Source organism: Drosophila persimilis, unplaced genomic scaffold, assembly GCF_003286085.1.
Source record: "Drosophila persimilis strain 14011-0111.01,24,50 unplaced genomic scaffold, DperRS2 tig00000000-arrow-pilon, whole genome shotgun sequence".
NCBI classification, from domain to species: domain Eukaryota; kingdom Metazoa; phylum Arthropoda; class Insecta; order Diptera; family Drosophilidae; genus Drosophila; species Drosophila persimilis.
In genome coordinates, this window is record NW_020825288.1 from 6,794,896 (window position 1) to 6,813,003 (window position 18,108).

Genomic DNA, 18,108 nt, shown 5'->3' on the forward strand with positions numbered 1-18,108 from the left:
TTTTAGAGCTTTGCTAGTTGCTATTTATACTTCGCACGTCTATAAATATTTGCCAATAGTTCGGAAGTGAATAAGTGGCATTCTTTTTAGAAATTGACTTGCCTTCGGGTGTCGAACCTCAAAGTGTTCATGTGCATCAAAGAGGCATGATACTCTTGGCAAGGGTATGGCATATTTGTCCAGAAGCTTGCACAGGAATAAAAAATCCATAAGTACCAATGACCATAAATATCAATATTTGATGGTCTGAAGCGTCGAATTATGATAGAACTCATATTAAAGTTGAGGTCTTTTTGCTCTGCACCTTGGACCTGCCTCTAAGCCTGGGAATCGCCAATTGCAGGCGTGGCCGATAAGAATACACGTCAGTACTTGGGGCAGCTTGTTGGATGGAAAATCGCGATTGATGCAGACATCTACATACATATATGCCCTTGTCCAGCCTGGCGTCCTGCAGTTATATTCTGGGTATAGCAGGCCTTCTTTTCCGCAAGTGTCATGTCTCTCCTTAAACTTAATTTACACGAAGGTAGTTTATGGATTGATCTAGTTAATGTTTGATCGGAGACTTAAAACTTTTCTGATCTAGTTCGGCGTATCATAAGATTGATTAGTTTCAGAATCAGGTTGATCCAAAATGCGAACAAAATGGAGATTTAATTGTTTCCACGTATTCGACATGTATGTTACATGTTCCTTACATGTCATTAGCACAGTGCCGCTGATTGTTGGATATGTGAACTAAAGTTGAGGGCGCCAGTGTAGAATGTAAAATGTAAATTCAATTCAGCCCACTGCACATTGGGCAGACAGCCGATATTTTGGCATCAATTCAAGAATTTCAAAGAATCTATATCTCTAAGCTATTCGAATACCTGGTAATCCAAATTATTTTACTGCTGTTGCTGTTTGTTCAATTGGGTTGGCCCACTATCCATTCAGTATAACATTAGCATTAGCGATTAACTAACGTTCCGCGCAGGCTAGCGGGATTTCTTAGTTCAGGATAGTAACGCAGCGCTCGCCACAGAGCCACTGAACGCACGGTGGGACACGACACAGGAAACTGTGAAAATATAATATCTTCTACTAGTATTTAATGAGAATTATAAATTTAGAAACATGTAACAATTAATTAGAGAATTATATACGAACAGCTACACATATATGACATATTTGGCTTCAGCCTAATTGAGTAGATTCTGAACAATTTCAAATGCCTCCGCACTGTTACACGTGCTGACCACGTTGTTAAAATGGTGCGGATAGTCGTCCTTTAGTTCCTGCACGAAGGAAACAGCACTGGCAGTGGATTCGCTATCGCTTAGTTTCCCATTCACGAGCGCATTAAGGGTGACGGCCACCATCTGGCCAATGAAATCGACAACACTAGGACGCGCATTCATGTAGAGGACGCGGAAAGCCATGAGCACTATGTCATAATCTTCGGTGTCCTTGCGGAGGGGCAGATTGTGCATAAAAACGGGCAGCACGAAACCTAGAGGCACAATATTGCAATTGGTTATAATCAGGCGTGCCAGAGCCCCGCAGATATTATCCACTGCAAAGGCATCAGTCTCCCTGGCGATCGCATCGGAGAGAGCTTGCAAAATCACTGAAAACGAGCCAAAAGAATTTTCTTCAGCATTATAGACGAGTTCGCCCAGGCCGAAGAAGCAGCAATGACGCGCCTTGGATTGGCAGTCGGTTGAGCCTTCTAGGAACACGGGCAAGAGGTCATCGAAATAGGTGACCACACGGATGCCCAGCGGCCGGATGCACTCGGACAGGACGCCGTAAACAAGAGTACGCTGATTTAGATCATCGTTTTTCTTAGCCTTTTCCTGCAAAAACGGAAGGTTATTTAGATCTGCGGATCACCAGCGAAATCTTACGCTTACCAGTTGGGTCAATAATAATTTGTACAGTCGTCCAAAATACATTGAGTATGTCTCCGGGTCGAGAGCGTAGCTAATCGTGACCACGAGATTGGCAGCACTCTCAATAACCATCTCATCGTCCTCGCACTCCTCGGTGTCCGTATCGCCCTCGCCATCGTCCACGGGCTCACTGTACTGACAGGCCGTTTTACTGAGTAGCACATCTGTGATGCCCCCAACGAGATCCTCTGCCAGTTGAGCCAAGGGCAAAGCCGCTTTCTTGACGGTCTTGAATAGCTCGCCGAGGTTTTCCAGTATTGTAGAGACTATGTCCGGCTCCTCGTCTTTCTTGATAAGGTGAGTAAACTGTGGCACAAGGATGGTGCATGCAAGCTTCACGCCGTCTATGTCAGCCGTATAGCCGAGGGCCATCACAAATGCGCAGAGGGCGTCGATGGATGCCTTGCGGATGACTTCCTGGTTATGATCAATATTTTTGTGCACCACATCGAATGCCATCGTAAGGTAGGGCATAAAGGATTTGCTTGAATTCAGAGCAATATCCTTCAAGGCCAATGTGGCCTCCTCCTTCTCAAGGACAAAGTCATTTTCCACCTGCAAGTCATCCGAACCATCGCCCACATTATGATTATTGGATTCATTGTCACATTCGGTAGATGCCACCGACTGAATCATGCGTTCCACAAACCTTGGGAACGCAGTATCCATATTATCAGTCAAAACGAACGATAGTCCGGAAAGCAAAGAGTAGATGGCACGCCTCAGGTCAGGATCATCTGGACCCTGATCCAGCATTGTCAGAGAAAACTGCAGTGTACAATCAGCGAGATGAGTAAAATTCTCTTTTCCCACATAACTGGCGATTGAAGCCAGTGTATCTATGGCCTCAATGCGCAGCGCATTGAGCGGCGCGGAGCATTCATAGACCAGATAGTGCGTCAGTATATGCACAATCGGATTTAAGTACGGCGAGAAATTGGTCTTCGATACACTGGCCACCGTTGAGATGTTGATTAGGGCAAGCTTTCGAATGTGCACGTGGTTCTCTTGGTCCATGCACTCGAAGAGACTGAGAATAATTTGAGATTACTATATGAACACAATGGGCAATAGAAACTATAAATTACCATTCCATCACCACCGGCAAATGTGGTAAAATCTCATCTTCAAGGTGATCACATAAATCTGCCAGAGCATTGAAGATTCGATTTATCTTGTTGGGCTCCACCGAATGGGTCATCTTCGCCTCCACAACCACTTGATGGATGAAATCGAGCACCACGGGCATTATCTGCGGTGCAAATGTGGATATCTCGGGCTGCATATGCTCTGTGAACTGTCCCAGGGCAAAGAAGGCCACGTTATGCACGCGGGGATCCGGATCGATAACGCCCCTCTGGATGATGAGGCTCAGCAATATTTCCAGATTGTTCCGTTTGATGTACTCCGAGCAACCCTCGGAGATGACGGCTATGCACATGAAGGCGCCGCGACGGCGCTGTGGATCGTGACTCTGGAGAGATGGCTCGATAATTGGGAGAAGAGCTCGAAGAAGCTTCTCTGAGGATAGGTCGAAAGCCATGTTATCGAGGGCTTGGGTGGCCGCGCTGCCGGGACTATTGAAGGTTCCCGTGAGGTAGTCATCCTCTTCATCCTCGCTGTCGAATACACTGCAGATCATCTCGAAGATGGCGACCAGGATGGGCCCTAGCAGCTTCTGTTTGACGATTGTCCGCTTCTTTACGCTCACTACGCGTCCAACAAAGTCCACCACCTCAATACGGATGGGAGCATAGAACTGCTTGTTCCTCAAAATCTCCAGGCAGAACTGAACGACGTTCTGTATATTCTTATTGAGCAATTTTGGGGTATTCTCGACCATGGAATCAAGCATGTCAAAGCCGTTATTGAATTCGGACACGACTCCCTTTTGGGCAAATGCCTGCAGGGCAAAAAGCATCAGAGGCACGGTATTTTCCAGCGTCTCCTCTGTGTGGCTGTCAACTAATGGAACCAGGAAACACATTCCCATCATCATATTGGATACAGTGGTTGTGGCCATATCTCCTTTGGCCTGGGCTGCCACCAGTACACAGGAAAAGAGTTCAAAGGCCGCCGGCATGCGGCTGAGAAAATGATCTGGGGCGGCCTCGGTCAGCGTACAGAATATGGATGCCCCCAGCTCACTCTTCTTTGGATCGGGCATGTTGCAGAATTGAAAACTGAGTGCCAGCAAATCAGCCAACCACGAGTCCTCCTTATCCGCCTCATGACGCACCAAAGTTCCAATGAGCTTTCCAATCGCATTCCTTACACCCTTTTGCTCCTCTCCTATCAATGCCTGGAGCATGCAACTCTTTATTTCCTCCTGCTGTTCGGGCGCCACCATCTGCCAGTGATGCAGCTTCTGGAGTCGTTTATTCATCAGGAGAACTGCGAGCTGGCGGACTGGTGCCTCTCGGGGCGACACCAGAATCTGGCAGAACCCTGTCAGGGTCTGCGGATTCCTAAACGCCTGGCCCAAAGCTTCAGTGCACTCGTGGATTCGGCTTGTATCTGTGCACATGATACCGCCAATTATGTCCACCAATGCCGCCTCCATACTTGACTTGAAACTATATATTTTATTTTACTTTTGGATAATAAATTGTAATTTCGTAATGTGGTGCGACCAACTTTTTAGAAAAAACTATTCGAATGTGACCAAATGCTCGATATGCTTCTGACGTTTTTTTCCAAAGCACCTATATTTTTATCGATGAAAACATATATAAACCCCCGTGCTTTCAAGGATTTTCGATGTGTAGGAAAACCGGCAAAATGTTTTTAAAGCAGCGCACACTGGGCGGAATTCCAAAATAAGTGGCATAAAGTCGAAAATTTTTTTGAAGCAAATATTAATTATATTTCAATATATTGAAAGAAGAATCCGTATATAAAAAATCGATACATTTTGTTGCTAAAAATGCAACCCTGTCATTCTGATCAAGCTTCAAAGTCAGTTGATTAGTCAGCTGATTCCTGCGACCAAATTAGCGGGAAATTTTTATTTACTTTTTATTCACCACTGCAGTGGCAGAATCGAGCAGACACTGCGAACATTTGGCCAGATTTTGCAATCTCAACTCTTAACTCAAGTCTCAATCGACAGAACCCGTTTTCTTTATACTGGCAACGCCTAAGGAAAAGTCGTCCCTGTACTCTATGTTTTATTGTTAAGTTTAATTAATAGTTTTAACTGGTTGAAACTGGAATTATGTATTTTACTTTTGCGTTTTTTTTTAACTGCCTGTTTCATATTACAGCCATGTGGCTCTCTAAATATCCTGATAACGCGAGATCCCAGGAATACGAGAAGATGCCATATTCCAGCATATATTGCTATTGGTTTAATTTCATCCACCATTGGGACAGAAACTGTGTTCCGATGGATACTCAAAGAGTTCTTTCTCAACGTTCATTTAATCATCAAACTCGTGTGGAGTGGGTGGCTGCCAGCCGCCAAAGGCCCTCTCCAATTCCACGGCCAGGTGCAGACACAAACGATCCTGATGGGGCGCCGCAATTACGGAGAATCCTATAGGCAGGCCCTGTTTATTAACTCCGACTGGCACATGCGTGACCGGCAGGCCGAGAACGTTGAAGATCAGGGTGTAGTCGATGCCCCACAACGGCAAAACTATCCACTTGTGCCTGGCGGCCGGCGAGCTCATGGTGGGGAATAGGAGAACCCCGTTCTCCCCTAGAAATGTCTGTATGTTGGAATACAAATTGGCATTAGACATCATCGGAGATTGCGTGCACGCTAATTGGCCACTTACACTGAACTCTCCAATGAGCGCCCTGGACTCCGCATGGTATTGTTCCATTTGAGGTCTTCCCACAAACGCCTGGCAGCGGCGCATAAGCTCAAAGATCAGGGCGTTGGTTGTGTAACTCGACTGACCGCGGATGCTGCGAAACAGTTCGCCCAGAGTCTCGCGCACTTTGCCCGACCCCTCCGTTGGCTCTGCCTCCAGCAGGTAGTCCATCTGGTGCATGCCTGCAATCCCGGCCAGGGCCATCTCCATGGAGTTGCCGAGGTTTGGAAGCTTGGCGCGTTGCACATCCAGGCCGAGGGCTTTCAAGTGCACCACAGCCTTGCGAATTGCGTTTTGGATCTCCCCCTCCACCGACTGATGCATCCATCCGTTGATGCCCTCGAACCCCATGGCATAGTGGATCTTCAGTTGGCTTAACTGGAAGGGTTCCCTCAAGCGCAGTGTGGCTGCCTTCTCGCTGCCAGCCATCACCTCGAGGAGATCAGGTAGATCCACGGCGAAGCGACTGATGGGTCCCTCCACCAGATATTGCTCAAAATCCTCGGCGATCGAGTTGGGGAAATGACCGCCCACGGATACCACTCCGCCGGACGGCTTGTGGCCAAAGATGCCGCAGTATAGACTCGGGATGCGAATGGAGCCGCCAATGTCTGAGCCGATGCCGAAGAGGGAGGCGCCAGCGGCATTTAAGGAGCCCTGAAAGGAAACTCTTTCGTTCATCGCAACATAGGGTTGAGGGGAATGTTACTACTCACCTCACCTCCAGAACTGCCACCGGGTGTGCGCTCAAAGTCGTACGGATTGAGGCAGCGGCCATTGAGCAAGGTGTCCGTCTCAATGCTGAAGCAGTACTCGGGCGTGGCAGAGACCAGCAATGGAATGGCTCCCGCAGAACGAATGCGCTTCACGGCGACGCCATCGTTCTGCGCTTTCACATTCCTTCTGGCCAAACTTCCCACGGCAAAGGTCATGCCGCCCAGGGCACAAGATTCTTTCACTGTTAGGGGAAGTCCCAGAAGGGGGCGATCTTTGAACAGCTTCTCCACATCGTTCGAACGGGCTATGAGGTCATCAGCTGACGCTGCTTCCTGCAGAGCTTCGGGAAAACGAGACTCGACCAAAGCATTCAAATGAGGATTGACCGCCTCTATCCGTTCTATGTAGGCCTTAACGAGTTCCACGGAAGTCAACTGAAGTAGCAATAGATTATAAGTCGAACCAAAATATTGATTTGTATTTCTCTTCCTTCATATCGACTCTCACCTGTCGCGTACGCAGACGTTTGCGCAGCTCCTGGACGCTCAGCGTAAGCAGGCGATTCCTTATGGGCGGCAACAGGGTTTTTCGTGGTTTCGGCGGGTACCAGAATCTGTCCAGCAGCGGTCCGACTATCAGGGCGATTGCCTTAACGGCAATCACAATTAAACGCAGAAATAATTCCATTTCAGCCCGCACGCGATGGCGAATGGAGAGGTATTATATGGGGAAGAGAATTCACAAAACTTTCCGGTGTAAAACGTGTATAGCACATACACTGCACATATATATGTATAGTCAGCAGAGGCAGCAGTAAAAGCAGAAACAGAAGAGAGAGACAAACAACAAAGGTAGAAACAGACTGGCAGGAAGAGAGGGAGTGCGAGCGATCACAAGCAAGCGGTAAACGCGAGCGAGAGTGGGCTTGTGTTTACTAAAATACCTCTCACGGCTTCCAGCTGTCACGAATACGAATTTGTAATCTATGTGTTAAGAAGTGTATAATAATAAGGGCTCGCGTACACTGTAGCTGAAAGCTTAACTGATCTGAGAGCTTTTTTCAGGCAGAATCAGCTGGCAGGTGCGTACATTGTACGCTGATCTGATTGCTGAAAGCTGAAAGCTATTACCTCCCTTTGTCTCCCTTCTTAAGTGGCATCAAATAATTATCATGATAATTAATTGGGGTATATTAGATTTGTGATGAAAATGGATTTGTGTAACGTCCAGAAGGAATCGTTTCCGACCCCATAAAGTATATATGTATATTCTTGATCAGCATCAATAGCCGAGTCGATTGAGCCCTGTCTGTCTGTCTGTCTGTCCGTCCGTCCGTCTGTCCATCCCTATCAGCGCTAGGGCTCAAAGACTACAAGAGCTAGAGCAACGACATTTTATATCCAGACTTCTGTGATATGTCACTGTTACAAGTATATTTCAAAACTTGCCCCGCCCACTGCCGCCCCCAAAAAGGGCGAAAATCTGCAGCATCCACAATTTCAAAAATACGAGAAAACAGAAAACGCAGAATCGTAGAGGATGACTTTATCTTCTATATCTTATATCTATATAATTATTCAATACAAATCAAGAATAACAATTATACTAATAATTAAACAATAAAAATCAAGAATAACAATTATAATAATAGTTATTCATAACAATTATAATAATAGTTATTCAATAAAAATCAAGAATAACAATTATAATAATAGTTATTCAATAAAAATCAAGAATAACAATTATATTAATAATTATTCAATAAAAATCAAGAATAACAATTATAATAATAGTTATTCAATAAAAATCAAGAATAACAATTATAATAATAGTTATTCAATAAAAATCAAGAATAACAATTATAATAATAGTTATCCATAACAATTATAATAATAGTTATTCAATAAAAATCAAGAATAACAATTATAATAATAGTTATTCAATAAAATCAAGAATAACAATTATAATAATAGTTATCCATAACAATTATAATAATAGTTATCCATAACAATTATAATAATAGTTATCCATAACAATTATAATAATAGTTATTCAATAAAAATCAAGAATAACAATTATAATAATAGTTATTCAGTAAAAATCAAGAATAATAATTATAATAATAGTTATTCAATAAAAATCAAGAATTAAAAATCAAGAATAACAATTATAATAATAGTTATCCATAACAATTATAATAATAGTTATTCAATAAAAATCAAGAATAACAATTATAATAATAGTTATCCATAACAATTATAATAATAGTTATCCATAACAATTATAATAATAGTTATCCATAACAATTATAATAATAGTTATTCAATAAAAATCAAGAATAACAATTATAATAATAGTTATTCATAACAATTATAATAATAGTTATTCAATAAAAATCAAGAATAACAATTATAATAATAGTTATTCAATAAAAATCAAGAATAACAATTATAATAATAGTTATCCATAACAATTATAATAATAGTTATTCAATAAAAATCAAGAATAACAATTATAATAATAGTTATTCAATAAAAATCAAGAATAACAATTATAATAATAGTTATCCATAACAATTATAATAATAGTTATCCATAACAATTATAATAATAGTTATTCAATAAAAATCAAGAATAACAATTATAATAATAGTTATTCATAACAATTATAATAATAGTTATACAATAAAAATCAAGAATAACAATTATAATAATAGTTATTCAATAAAAATCAAGAATAACAATTATAATAATAGTTATTCATTAAAAATCAAGAATAACAATTATAATAATAGTTATTCAGTAAAAATCAAGAATAACAATTATAATAATAGTTATTCAATAAAAATCAAGAATAACAATTATAATAATAGTTATTCAATAAAATCAAGAATAACAATTATAATAATAGTTATCCATAACAATTATAATAATAGTTATCCATAATAATTATAATAATAGTTATTCAATAAAAATCAAGAATAACAATTATAATAATAGTTATTCAGTAAAAATCAAGAATAACAATTATAATAATAGTTATTCAATAAAAATCAAGAATAACAATTATAATAATAGTTATTCAATAAAAATCAAGAATAACAATTATAATAATAGTTATCCATAACAATTATAATAATAGTTATTCAATAAAATCAAGAATAACAATTATCATAATAGTTATCCATAACAATTATAATAATAGTTATTCAATAAAAATCAAGAATAACAATTATAATAATAGTTATCCATAACAATTATAATAATAGTTATCCATAACAATTATAATAATAGTTATTCAATAAAAATCAAGAATAACAATTATAATAATAGTTATTCATAACAATTATAATAATAGTTATTCAATAAAAATCAAGAATAACAATTATAATAATAGTTATTCAGTAAAAATCAAGAATAACAATTATAATAATAGTTATTCAATAAAAATCAAGAATAACAATTATAATAATAGTTATTCAGTAAAAATCAAGAATAACAATTATAATAATAGTTATTCAGTAAAAATCAAGAATAACAATTATAATAATAGTTATTAAATAAAAATCAAGAATAACAATTATAATAATAGTTATCCATAACAATTATAATAATAGTTATGCAATAAAAATCAAGAATAATAGTTATAACAATAGTTATTCAATAAAAATAAAGAATAATAATCTCCGACGAAACTCAAAACGTTCCGTATTTCAATACATGTCTCCTTTGGATCTTTTAAATTGCCAGCCTGTGCCTATGTGATGAATATTTAAAAGATATTTTAGAAGTATGCACAACAAATTTTAATGTAGTCATTGCTGTAGTCAATGAGATCTAAAAGTTCCATTTTGAAAATTTTTTCTAATTTGTTTTCCTATTTGCACAGCTATTAAGTAGCCCTGATTATTTCTCAATATGTTAGACAGACATTATGGATTAAGAATCCTCAGAAATGAATATATTTAAATGCTTTTTAGCATGGTGGACATCTTTTATCTATAATATCCGCGAAAAAAGATGGTTATTGATAAAAGTTTTTCCTCAAATATCTAAAGAAAAGTCCAGAAAATTGTCCTAACCTTGGCTTACGGTATATCTCTTAACTTTTATTACACCAGAAGCGATTAGAATAATGAAAAAGGTCATAATTTGTCTTTTATTTCGTTGCAATAATTATAATCGTATGATTGTGATGAATTATATGACGGTAGATCGTTAAGATAATGATAATGATAGCAATTACCATTTCGACTTCAAGTGCCGTCTGGCCGCTCGAGTACGAGTATATTAAACAATCCGTCATTGAACTTTTAAACAATCAAATGAACTAAACCACAAACCTTAACTTAACTGGAAATTTCACTTAGAATTAATTGCATGCGGCACTGGTGGCACCCAGCCCTCGAAGACGGCCTCAAGCTCGGCGGCAATCTGCAGACAGAGCTTGTCCTGGTAGGGAGCCGCCACCACCTGGATGCCAATTGGCATGCCGCGCTGGTTAAGGCCCATTGGCACATGGGTGGCCGGCAGACCCAGGATATTGAAGAGCAACATGTTGTCGATGCCCGTCGTATTAAGAACGGAGGTGTGGAAGCAGAGCGCGCTCGTGTGGAAGGTCGGCAGCAGCAGGACACCGCGATCGCCCAAAAGTTGCTGTGAAAGATTTGTGCACAAGCCATCGTATAGGGACATTTTGGATTGTTTCGATTCACTTCAACTTACAATTATGTGTTCTTTGATCTTTTTCACTTCATCGCGGTATTCTTGCATGTTCCCAGAGGCCATAAGTCCATTGAAGCGTTGCATCAACTCCAGGAACATTGCCTCCTTGGTGAACAGCGAGTGCCCGATGAGGCTGTTCATGAACTCCATGATCAAGAGGCGCATGGAGGGCGGACGATCGGGTCGCTGTGTCACAATGCTGGGCAAGCCCTTCAGATCCACCAGAGACACCAAGGCAATCTCCAAGGAGTTACTCAGGAAACTGAAGTCCATCTGTTGGGGTAATTTATAGATTAGATCAAGGCGATAACCTGTTTGGAAGTTTGGTGACCTTTTTGGCGTTGATGCCAGCTTTCTCAAAGCATTTCACTGCTTTCGTGACGGCCATCTTGATCTCAAAGTCCACCACGGGATGGGTGAAAGAGTTCAGGCCCGAATAGCCATAAGAATAGTAGATCTAAGAAGTAGAAGACTATCAGAGAAATGTCTTTGATCTTAGGTGGTGAGTCATAACCTTTATGTCCTTAAGGGGCACGGTTTCTTCCATCTTCAGCTTGTGCTTGTTGTCTCCCGCCATGATCTCGAGGAGCAGCGGCATGTCGCGGGCAAAGCGTGTGATGGGTCCAATCTGCAGCATGTCGGGGAAACTCTTGTCCGTCAGCGAGTAGGGAAAGTGACCCTTGACCGATGTCAGGCCCCCCGTCGGCTTGTGCCCGAAAACTCCACAGAACAACGCGGGCAAACGGATGGAGCCACTAATGTCAGAGCCAACGCCAAAGGTGGTGGCACCGCAGCCATTGAGCGTTCCCTCGCCTCCGGAGGAGCCCGCCGAAGTCCGACGCATGTCGTAGGGATTTAGACAGCGCCCATTGATCACGGTGCTCGTCTCGAAGCTCATGCAGAACTCGGGAGTGGCGGAGACGAGCAGCGGAATGCCGCCGGCGGCACGGAGGAGCTCCACCACATCTCCATCCTTGGCGGCCTTCATGTCCTTGCGGATAATGCTGCCCACGGAATAGGACAGGCCTAAAAGGATAGGGAAATCAGCTGGGAATGGTTTCAAACCTACCTTAATGATTACCCTTAACGCCGCACGATTCCTTGACGGTGAATGGGATACCCAGGATCGGGTATCGCGTGTACAGGGCCACCCGATCGAACTCTGTGCTGGCACGGGCTATGAAGTCATCGGCGAGCCGTGCGTCAGTCAGGGCCGCCTTGAAGCGCTCATCGACCACGGCATTCAGGGAGGGATTCACTTCTCGGACACGTGCGATGTACGCACTGACCAACTGAACCGAACTAATCTGGGGATGAAAATGACATGCAAATGCATGCAAATGTGGCGATTGCTGGGCATGACGTTTGGATCGATTGGAGCAGAGACTAACCTCGCCGCGACGCAATTGGGTGGCCAGCTCAACGACGGATCTGTTCAGCAGGGGATCACTGATGGGCGGACAGTTGGGAGGCCTGCGGACCATCACCAGATCCAGAATTTTGTTCACCAACATGCCGAAGGCATTCAGCGCAAAGGCCAGCAGTCGCAGGATGATCTCCATGTCAAGCGATTACTCCGATGTACAAGAAGGGGGGAGGGCGGTCTGGGGTCACCGAAGGTGGCCTGAATTCAAATCGGAAGAACTTTGAACGGTGTGACGGAAGTGGACTAGCTGGACGTGGAGTAGGGGCTGCTTGATCGGCTCTGGAACACCACCGAACGCATTGACTACGGATCGCGGACTACGCGTGTCGATTCAAAATGAAACGAATTTCATTGTTTCATTGTCTGAATTTGAATTTGAGTTTAGTTTCAGAGTAGCAGGCATTTTCCAGCACTCACTCGAAAAACAGAACAGGGCTGGAGAGAAATGCAGAGGAATGAATGAATGAAGTGAATCATTTCCCAAATGAATAACCGGGTGGAGGGGTTTGTCATGAAAGATGCATTTATTTCTGTATGTTTATTAGTAATCATTTAGTTATTGTTACACTTATCACTTACGTGCTAAAGGAAAGTTCAACAAATGCAAAAACTGTTAGCACATTAACTACTCTTTAAACAAAACAAAAAGTTGAAACGGCTATAAACCCGATCATAACAAATAACAGGGTACTTGGAGACAGTACAGTTGTAGGAGAGACAGCGAATGATTCGTAGAATGAGAGTTAACTCAGTTAGGCAACTTGGTAAAGGCGCGAAAGAGACGTCTATACGTATATGAATATATCTTGTTCTTCTTGGTATTGCTCCAAAATTGACATCTATGTATGTATGCTTAGGTATATGTATGTATGCAGCTATATATGTATATGTATATGTATGATAGATATAGGTATGTATGTATCATTCTCTGGCCGATCTGGGAAACTTGCTTAGCATATTTCAATAGACAATTACGTGGGTATGTTTGCTCGTACTATCTTTCTCCATAGAACACTGAACATGACATCGATACATTTAATCCTAGAACGGCAATGCTTCGTTAAGCTGTAGAAAACTTCTGGTAGTAAAAGAATGTATAAACAACATAAAACTGTGGTTATTCCAGGGAATTTGTCTTCGAAGCATTACCGTTTTGGGATTCAAAGTTACAGAACCCTTTTAAGGCTAAATTCTTCATCTTTCTCTCTACTTTATTTGGTTTCTTGGTTACATCATTCATATGTCTGATTATCATTGATATTTTCTGTAGATTTGTATCTGAGGAGGGGGGATATGTGTCTGTAATCATGTTTGTGGGTTCTAGTCTCGTGTGTTCTGTATAATATTACTATTACTATTATTATAATTATTATTATTATGTATATATTTGTTGTAGTTCTATATGGTATGGTTTAGCATTAAAATATTTATTGTCTAAAACATTTCGCCCCGAGCTTAGTGCCACCCTAGACCTAGATCTATACCTTCCCCCCGAAAATATCTGTCCCCCCAATTCTAACTAGCACACACCTTTGGCTACTTACAGATAACTTTCTTCGCTTTCTTTCCATTTCTAAAACACTGTTTAAATTTATAATTCAATTAGTGTCTTTCTTTCTAATATTTCTACTTATTTTCGGTTGTTCACAGTCTGATTGGATCCAGGAAATTTCGGTTTAGCGGAGCACTTCCCGTGCACACAGAAATCTTATAGGCCTAGGGAGGTTTTCGGGTATCGGCAGGGGGTTCGGGCTCAAAACTCTCGGGGCTCACGAGAGCTTTGGGCCGTCTTCTCTTTACGGGAAGTGCAATGCCAAACCGATCCTGGAATATATACTGTGGATTCACCATATTATTGGATGTGGATGTGGGACTATCCCATCTTAGGTCATGTGCAGATCCCCCTTGAGGATGCGTGTAAAGGTCTTCTTGAACTGCTGGTTGGCCAGGGCGTAGCAGAAGGGGTTCATCGGACTGTTGGCATAGCACAGGAAGTACGAGAACATGTACAGATGCTCGTTGGTGCACGGCGGATTCCGGCAGAATCCCTCGACCAGGGCCAGCACATGGTAGGGCGTCCAGCAGGCCACAAAACAGCCCAAGATGAACGAGATCGTGCGGAACGCTTTGCGGGCACGATTCTCGGACTTGGACTTCTGTCTACCGCCTCCACCTAGCGCCAAGGGTAGGGCCTTCTTGCTCTTGAAGTGCTTGCCAATCGAGTGGATGAAGGCCCGCTTGCTGGAGCCGCGATTCGAGATGCCATCCGTCTTCTGCTGCGACTCCTCCTCCCGATCTCGTCTGCTGCCGCCAGCCAATCCACCCCCGCCAGAGCTGCTGGTGGTGCCCGAGGTGGAGGGCATCTTGTTGGTGTTACTGTCGGAGGTCTCACGCTCCTCGATGCGCTCCAAGGCCGGAGGAGGGGCCGCAGTCTGAGTTGGTGTCCCCGTCGCCGTCGCCAGCGCCTGCTGGGTCTTCACCTTGGGTGAAACCGGCGGCATGGGCGAGTACAGTATGGCATCTTTGCTGCTCGTCTCCATGGGACTGGAGGCCCTCCGATGCGGACAATCCGCCAGAAGTTTGCCACTGGGCACGTCCAGCAGGCAGATGGCCTCGATGCAGCTCTCCCGCCGCACTTTCGCAAAGTCTTCGATGCCTGTGTACGAGACGAGAAGACGTTTTTCAATGGCAACTGCCTCCTGACTTTGACTCTGGTTCTGGCTGTGGTTCAGGCTTAGGCTTAGGTTGAGGCTTTGGCTTTGGCTGGGACTCTGGTTCTTGTTCTGGTTCTGGTTCTGATTTTGGTTATGGTTCTGGCTGGTTGAGTTATCAGCCTTTGGGGGATGCTTGCGTGCGGGTGGCGGCGGTGGGAGGGCGGGATTCGTTGGTCTCACGGAGCAGCTGATGGTGTCGTTGGGGGAGGTGTTGTTGGTGGTGGTGATGGTGGCCAGCATGGCAGAGCTCTCGTCCATGTAGCGCAGCTCGGAGTTGTTGGTCATGAGGTCATAGGTCATGGCCAGCTCGCTGTTGCCCGAGCTATTGCCAAACGGACGATCCGAGTAGTCGTCAGACAGGGGAGTGGGACACTGGAAGGCATCAGGCGGTGGCAAGATGGCCTGCACCAGACCCTGATGCACCTCCTCGCTGGGCACCTCAATGGGGGCCAGGTCGACGGGCGACAGGGGATCGTTGGTGAACTGAGCGGCGGCCTGGGCCTGGGCCTGGAAGTCAATGAGGCGATCATGCTCCGCTATCTGGGAGAGAGTGGAGCAGGAGGTGCGCTTGGGGGGTCGGTCCAGTTGGTGGTGCTGGTTCTGGTTCTGGTTCGGGTTCTGGCTGTGGCTGTGGTGCTGCTGGTGCTGATGATGAAGGCGAGCAATGCCCACCTCTTCCTTGCTCTGGGCCCGCTGCAGACTCGTTTGGTGTGTCGGGTGGTGGTGATGCGGGTGGTGATGCGATGGCGATCGCCCACCGCCCATGGAGTGCATGGCCTCGATGGACTTGGAGTTGGTGGTGCTCTTTTGCAAGTTACCTTTGCCGCGGGTGGCCAGCAGGGCGGCCTGGGCACCGAACACCAGCCCGATGGAGGATCGCTTGCGCATGTTGCTCAGCTTCTGCTGGGTGATCAGCTGCTGGGCCTGGTTCACCGACGACTCCTCGTCCGAGTCGAAGGCCGGGCTGCTGGAACGCTCGCTCTTCTCCGCCTCCACCGCATCGCGCTTGCGCGCCTCCTCGATCTTGGCCGCAGACGCGCGACGCTGCTCCGGGGTCATATTTTCCACCTCCTCGGCGGCCTGGGCCAGAGGATTGGACTGACCGGAGCCGCTCAGACGCTTGATGACCGTCGTACAGGCGGCACTGGCACTGTCCAGATCCGTCTGACCGCCGGCCAACTCCACCTTTGTCTTCAGTATCTTCTCCTCGATGACTCCGATGCCGGCCGCATGTCCTGCCATTCCGGACATGGCCCCGGCACTGAGCGCCACCATGGACTGCATCTTGCGCTGCTTGGCCTCGCTCCGTTTCTGCATGTCGTAGGCCGTTTTGTAGATGCCCGCGTAAAGGACGAAGAGCACAATCAGCGTGGTCCAGTAGTAGCCAATGATCAGGGCCGTGTTGAAGATGGGGTCCTTGAGGAACTGCACTGCGCACTGGCCCGGCAACAGGTCGCGCTTACCCGTAAAGTGCTCCCAACCGAAGATCGAGATGAAGAACAGAAGGGCCGGGATAATCCACGTGATAGTCACCATGTAAATCACACGAGTCCTGGTCCGCCAGCTGCGGTACTTGGCCGCAATCTTCACCGAACAGTACCGATCGATGGTGATCAGCAGCACTGTGTACTGGGACACCAGGCATACCGTGTAGTCCACCGACAGCCACAGATCGCAGAGCACTGGCCCCAGGTCCCAGTAGCCCTTCAGCACATAGATCGTATAGAAGGGCATCGAAACGGTTCCTGTGGACGGATGAGAGAAACCGAATGATCATCAGAAAACCATATCCTTGAGAGCCCTTACCTATCAGCATATCCGTGGCGGCTAGCGAGGCAATGAAGTAGTTACTCGGCTGCCGGATATTCCTGTCCACGATGAAGGCCAGCAGGACGAGGATGTTGCCGCCCACAGTGAGAATGATGCAAATGGCCAGACAGATGGCAATGAAGATCGTCTGCCAGAGGGCGAACGGCGGCAGCACGGGCACCAGGACATTGTCCGAGCTCAGGTCCGTGTCCGTGGCAGTGCCACTCCCCGCCGAGTGGTTCTTCAGGCCCAGCGTGCTCGTGTCGTTGACATCGAAGTTGCGATACCACTGCAGCTGCTCGTTGGCCGACCACGAACTGAAGTCAGTGCTCTCGCCATAGATCTTGGTGGCCTCCAGGAGGCGCTTGCACTCGGCATGGTCTAGGACCCGCTTGAACAGGATGCTGCACAGCTTGTCGCGCTCCTTGTTCAGGCTCCTGCGATAACAAAATAATGATATTGGAAGAGGGGTGTGCAATCAGGGTTTGGAGACTTACCAGTCGGTGATCCATTTGGATTTGATGGTGTATATGGAGTCCGTGGCATTGCCCAGCTCGTCCTCTCCGCCCTGAAGGCCCACCGACTTGTTTAGAGAGCGCATTTCCACTCTCCTCTCTCCGCTCCCCTCTCCGCTCCGCTCTTCAGTCCCCCACTCCACGCGGCGCACTCCTCCCTCCAAGATCCTTTGTGCTCTCGATGGGAATTTCAAGTAATTCCTCCGTAATGTGCTGTCGTCACTGGCTCTTGGAATGCTTACATTGCCTCCTCGGACTCCCACGGCTTGTCTCCAATCGGCAGCAGGTGCAGCATCTGTAAGAGGCAACAAAAGCAGGTCTTGGTCTCGGTCTCGGTCTCGGTACCCATCTTTGCTTCCGCTAAGTTTAAACTAATTTTGCAACCGTTAACTGGCAACCGGCGCTAGGTCGGTCGGCTGGCAACCAATGCAATTTGCTTGTG

General features: G+C 44.8%; 4 protein-coding genes across 4 annotated transcripts; all 4 read right to left on the reverse strand.

Annotated features, from left to right (window-relative positions):
* Positions 1-1,089: 1,089 nt before the first annotated feature.
* LOC6587782 (importin-4) lies at positions 1,090-4,524 on the reverse strand. Its single transcript, XM_002012732.2, has 3 exons — positions 3,029-4,524; positions 1,902-2,970; positions 1,090-1,844 (listed from the first exon to the last, which is right to left on the reverse strand). Exons 1-3 carry the CDS (start codon positions 4,501-4,503, stop codon positions 1,188-1,190), a joined length of 3,201 nt encoding a protein of 1,066 aa, XP_002012768.2. The 5' UTR covers positions 4,504-4,524; the 3' UTR covers positions 1,090-1,187.
* A 534-nt stretch (positions 4,525-5,058) lies between these two features.
* LOC6587841 (fatty-acid amide hydrolase 2-A) lies at positions 5,059-7,208 on the reverse strand. The gene is made up of 4 exons (XM_026987200.1): positions 6,986-7,208; positions 6,478-6,912; positions 5,723-6,418; positions 5,059-5,653 (listed from the first exon to the last, which is right to left on the reverse strand). The coding sequence occupies exons 1-4, from the start codon at positions 7,163-7,165 to the stop codon at positions 5,363-5,365; spliced, it is 1,602 nt and encodes a 533-aa protein (XP_026843001.1). The 5' UTR covers positions 7,166-7,208; the 3' UTR covers positions 5,059-5,362.
* A 3,402-nt stretch (positions 7,209-10,610) lies between these two features.
* LOC6587814 (fatty-acid amide hydrolase 2-B) lies at positions 10,611-12,937 on the reverse strand. The gene is made up of 6 exons (XM_002012734.2): positions 12,594-12,937; positions 12,284-12,509; positions 11,717-12,228; positions 11,534-11,659; positions 11,203-11,475; positions 10,611-11,133 (listed from the first exon to the last, which is right to left on the reverse strand). The coding sequence occupies exons 1-6, from the start codon at positions 12,762-12,764 to the stop codon at positions 10,840-10,842; spliced, it is 1,602 nt and encodes a 533-aa protein (XP_002012770.1). The 5' UTR covers positions 12,765-12,937; the 3' UTR covers positions 10,611-10,839.
* A 277-nt stretch (positions 12,938-13,214) lies between these two features.
* On the reverse strand, positions 13,215-17,779 carry LOC6587815. The gene is made up of 3 exons (XM_002012736.2): positions 17,649-17,779; positions 17,149-17,588; positions 13,215-17,087 (listed from the first exon to the last, which is right to left on the reverse strand). The coding sequence occupies exons 1-3, from the start codon at positions 17,750-17,752 to the stop codon at positions 14,512-14,514; spliced, it is 3,120 nt and encodes a 1,039-aa protein (XP_002012772.2). The 5' UTR covers positions 17,753-17,779; the 3' UTR covers positions 13,215-14,511.
* Between the last annotated feature and the right edge of the window lie 329 nt (positions 17,780-18,108).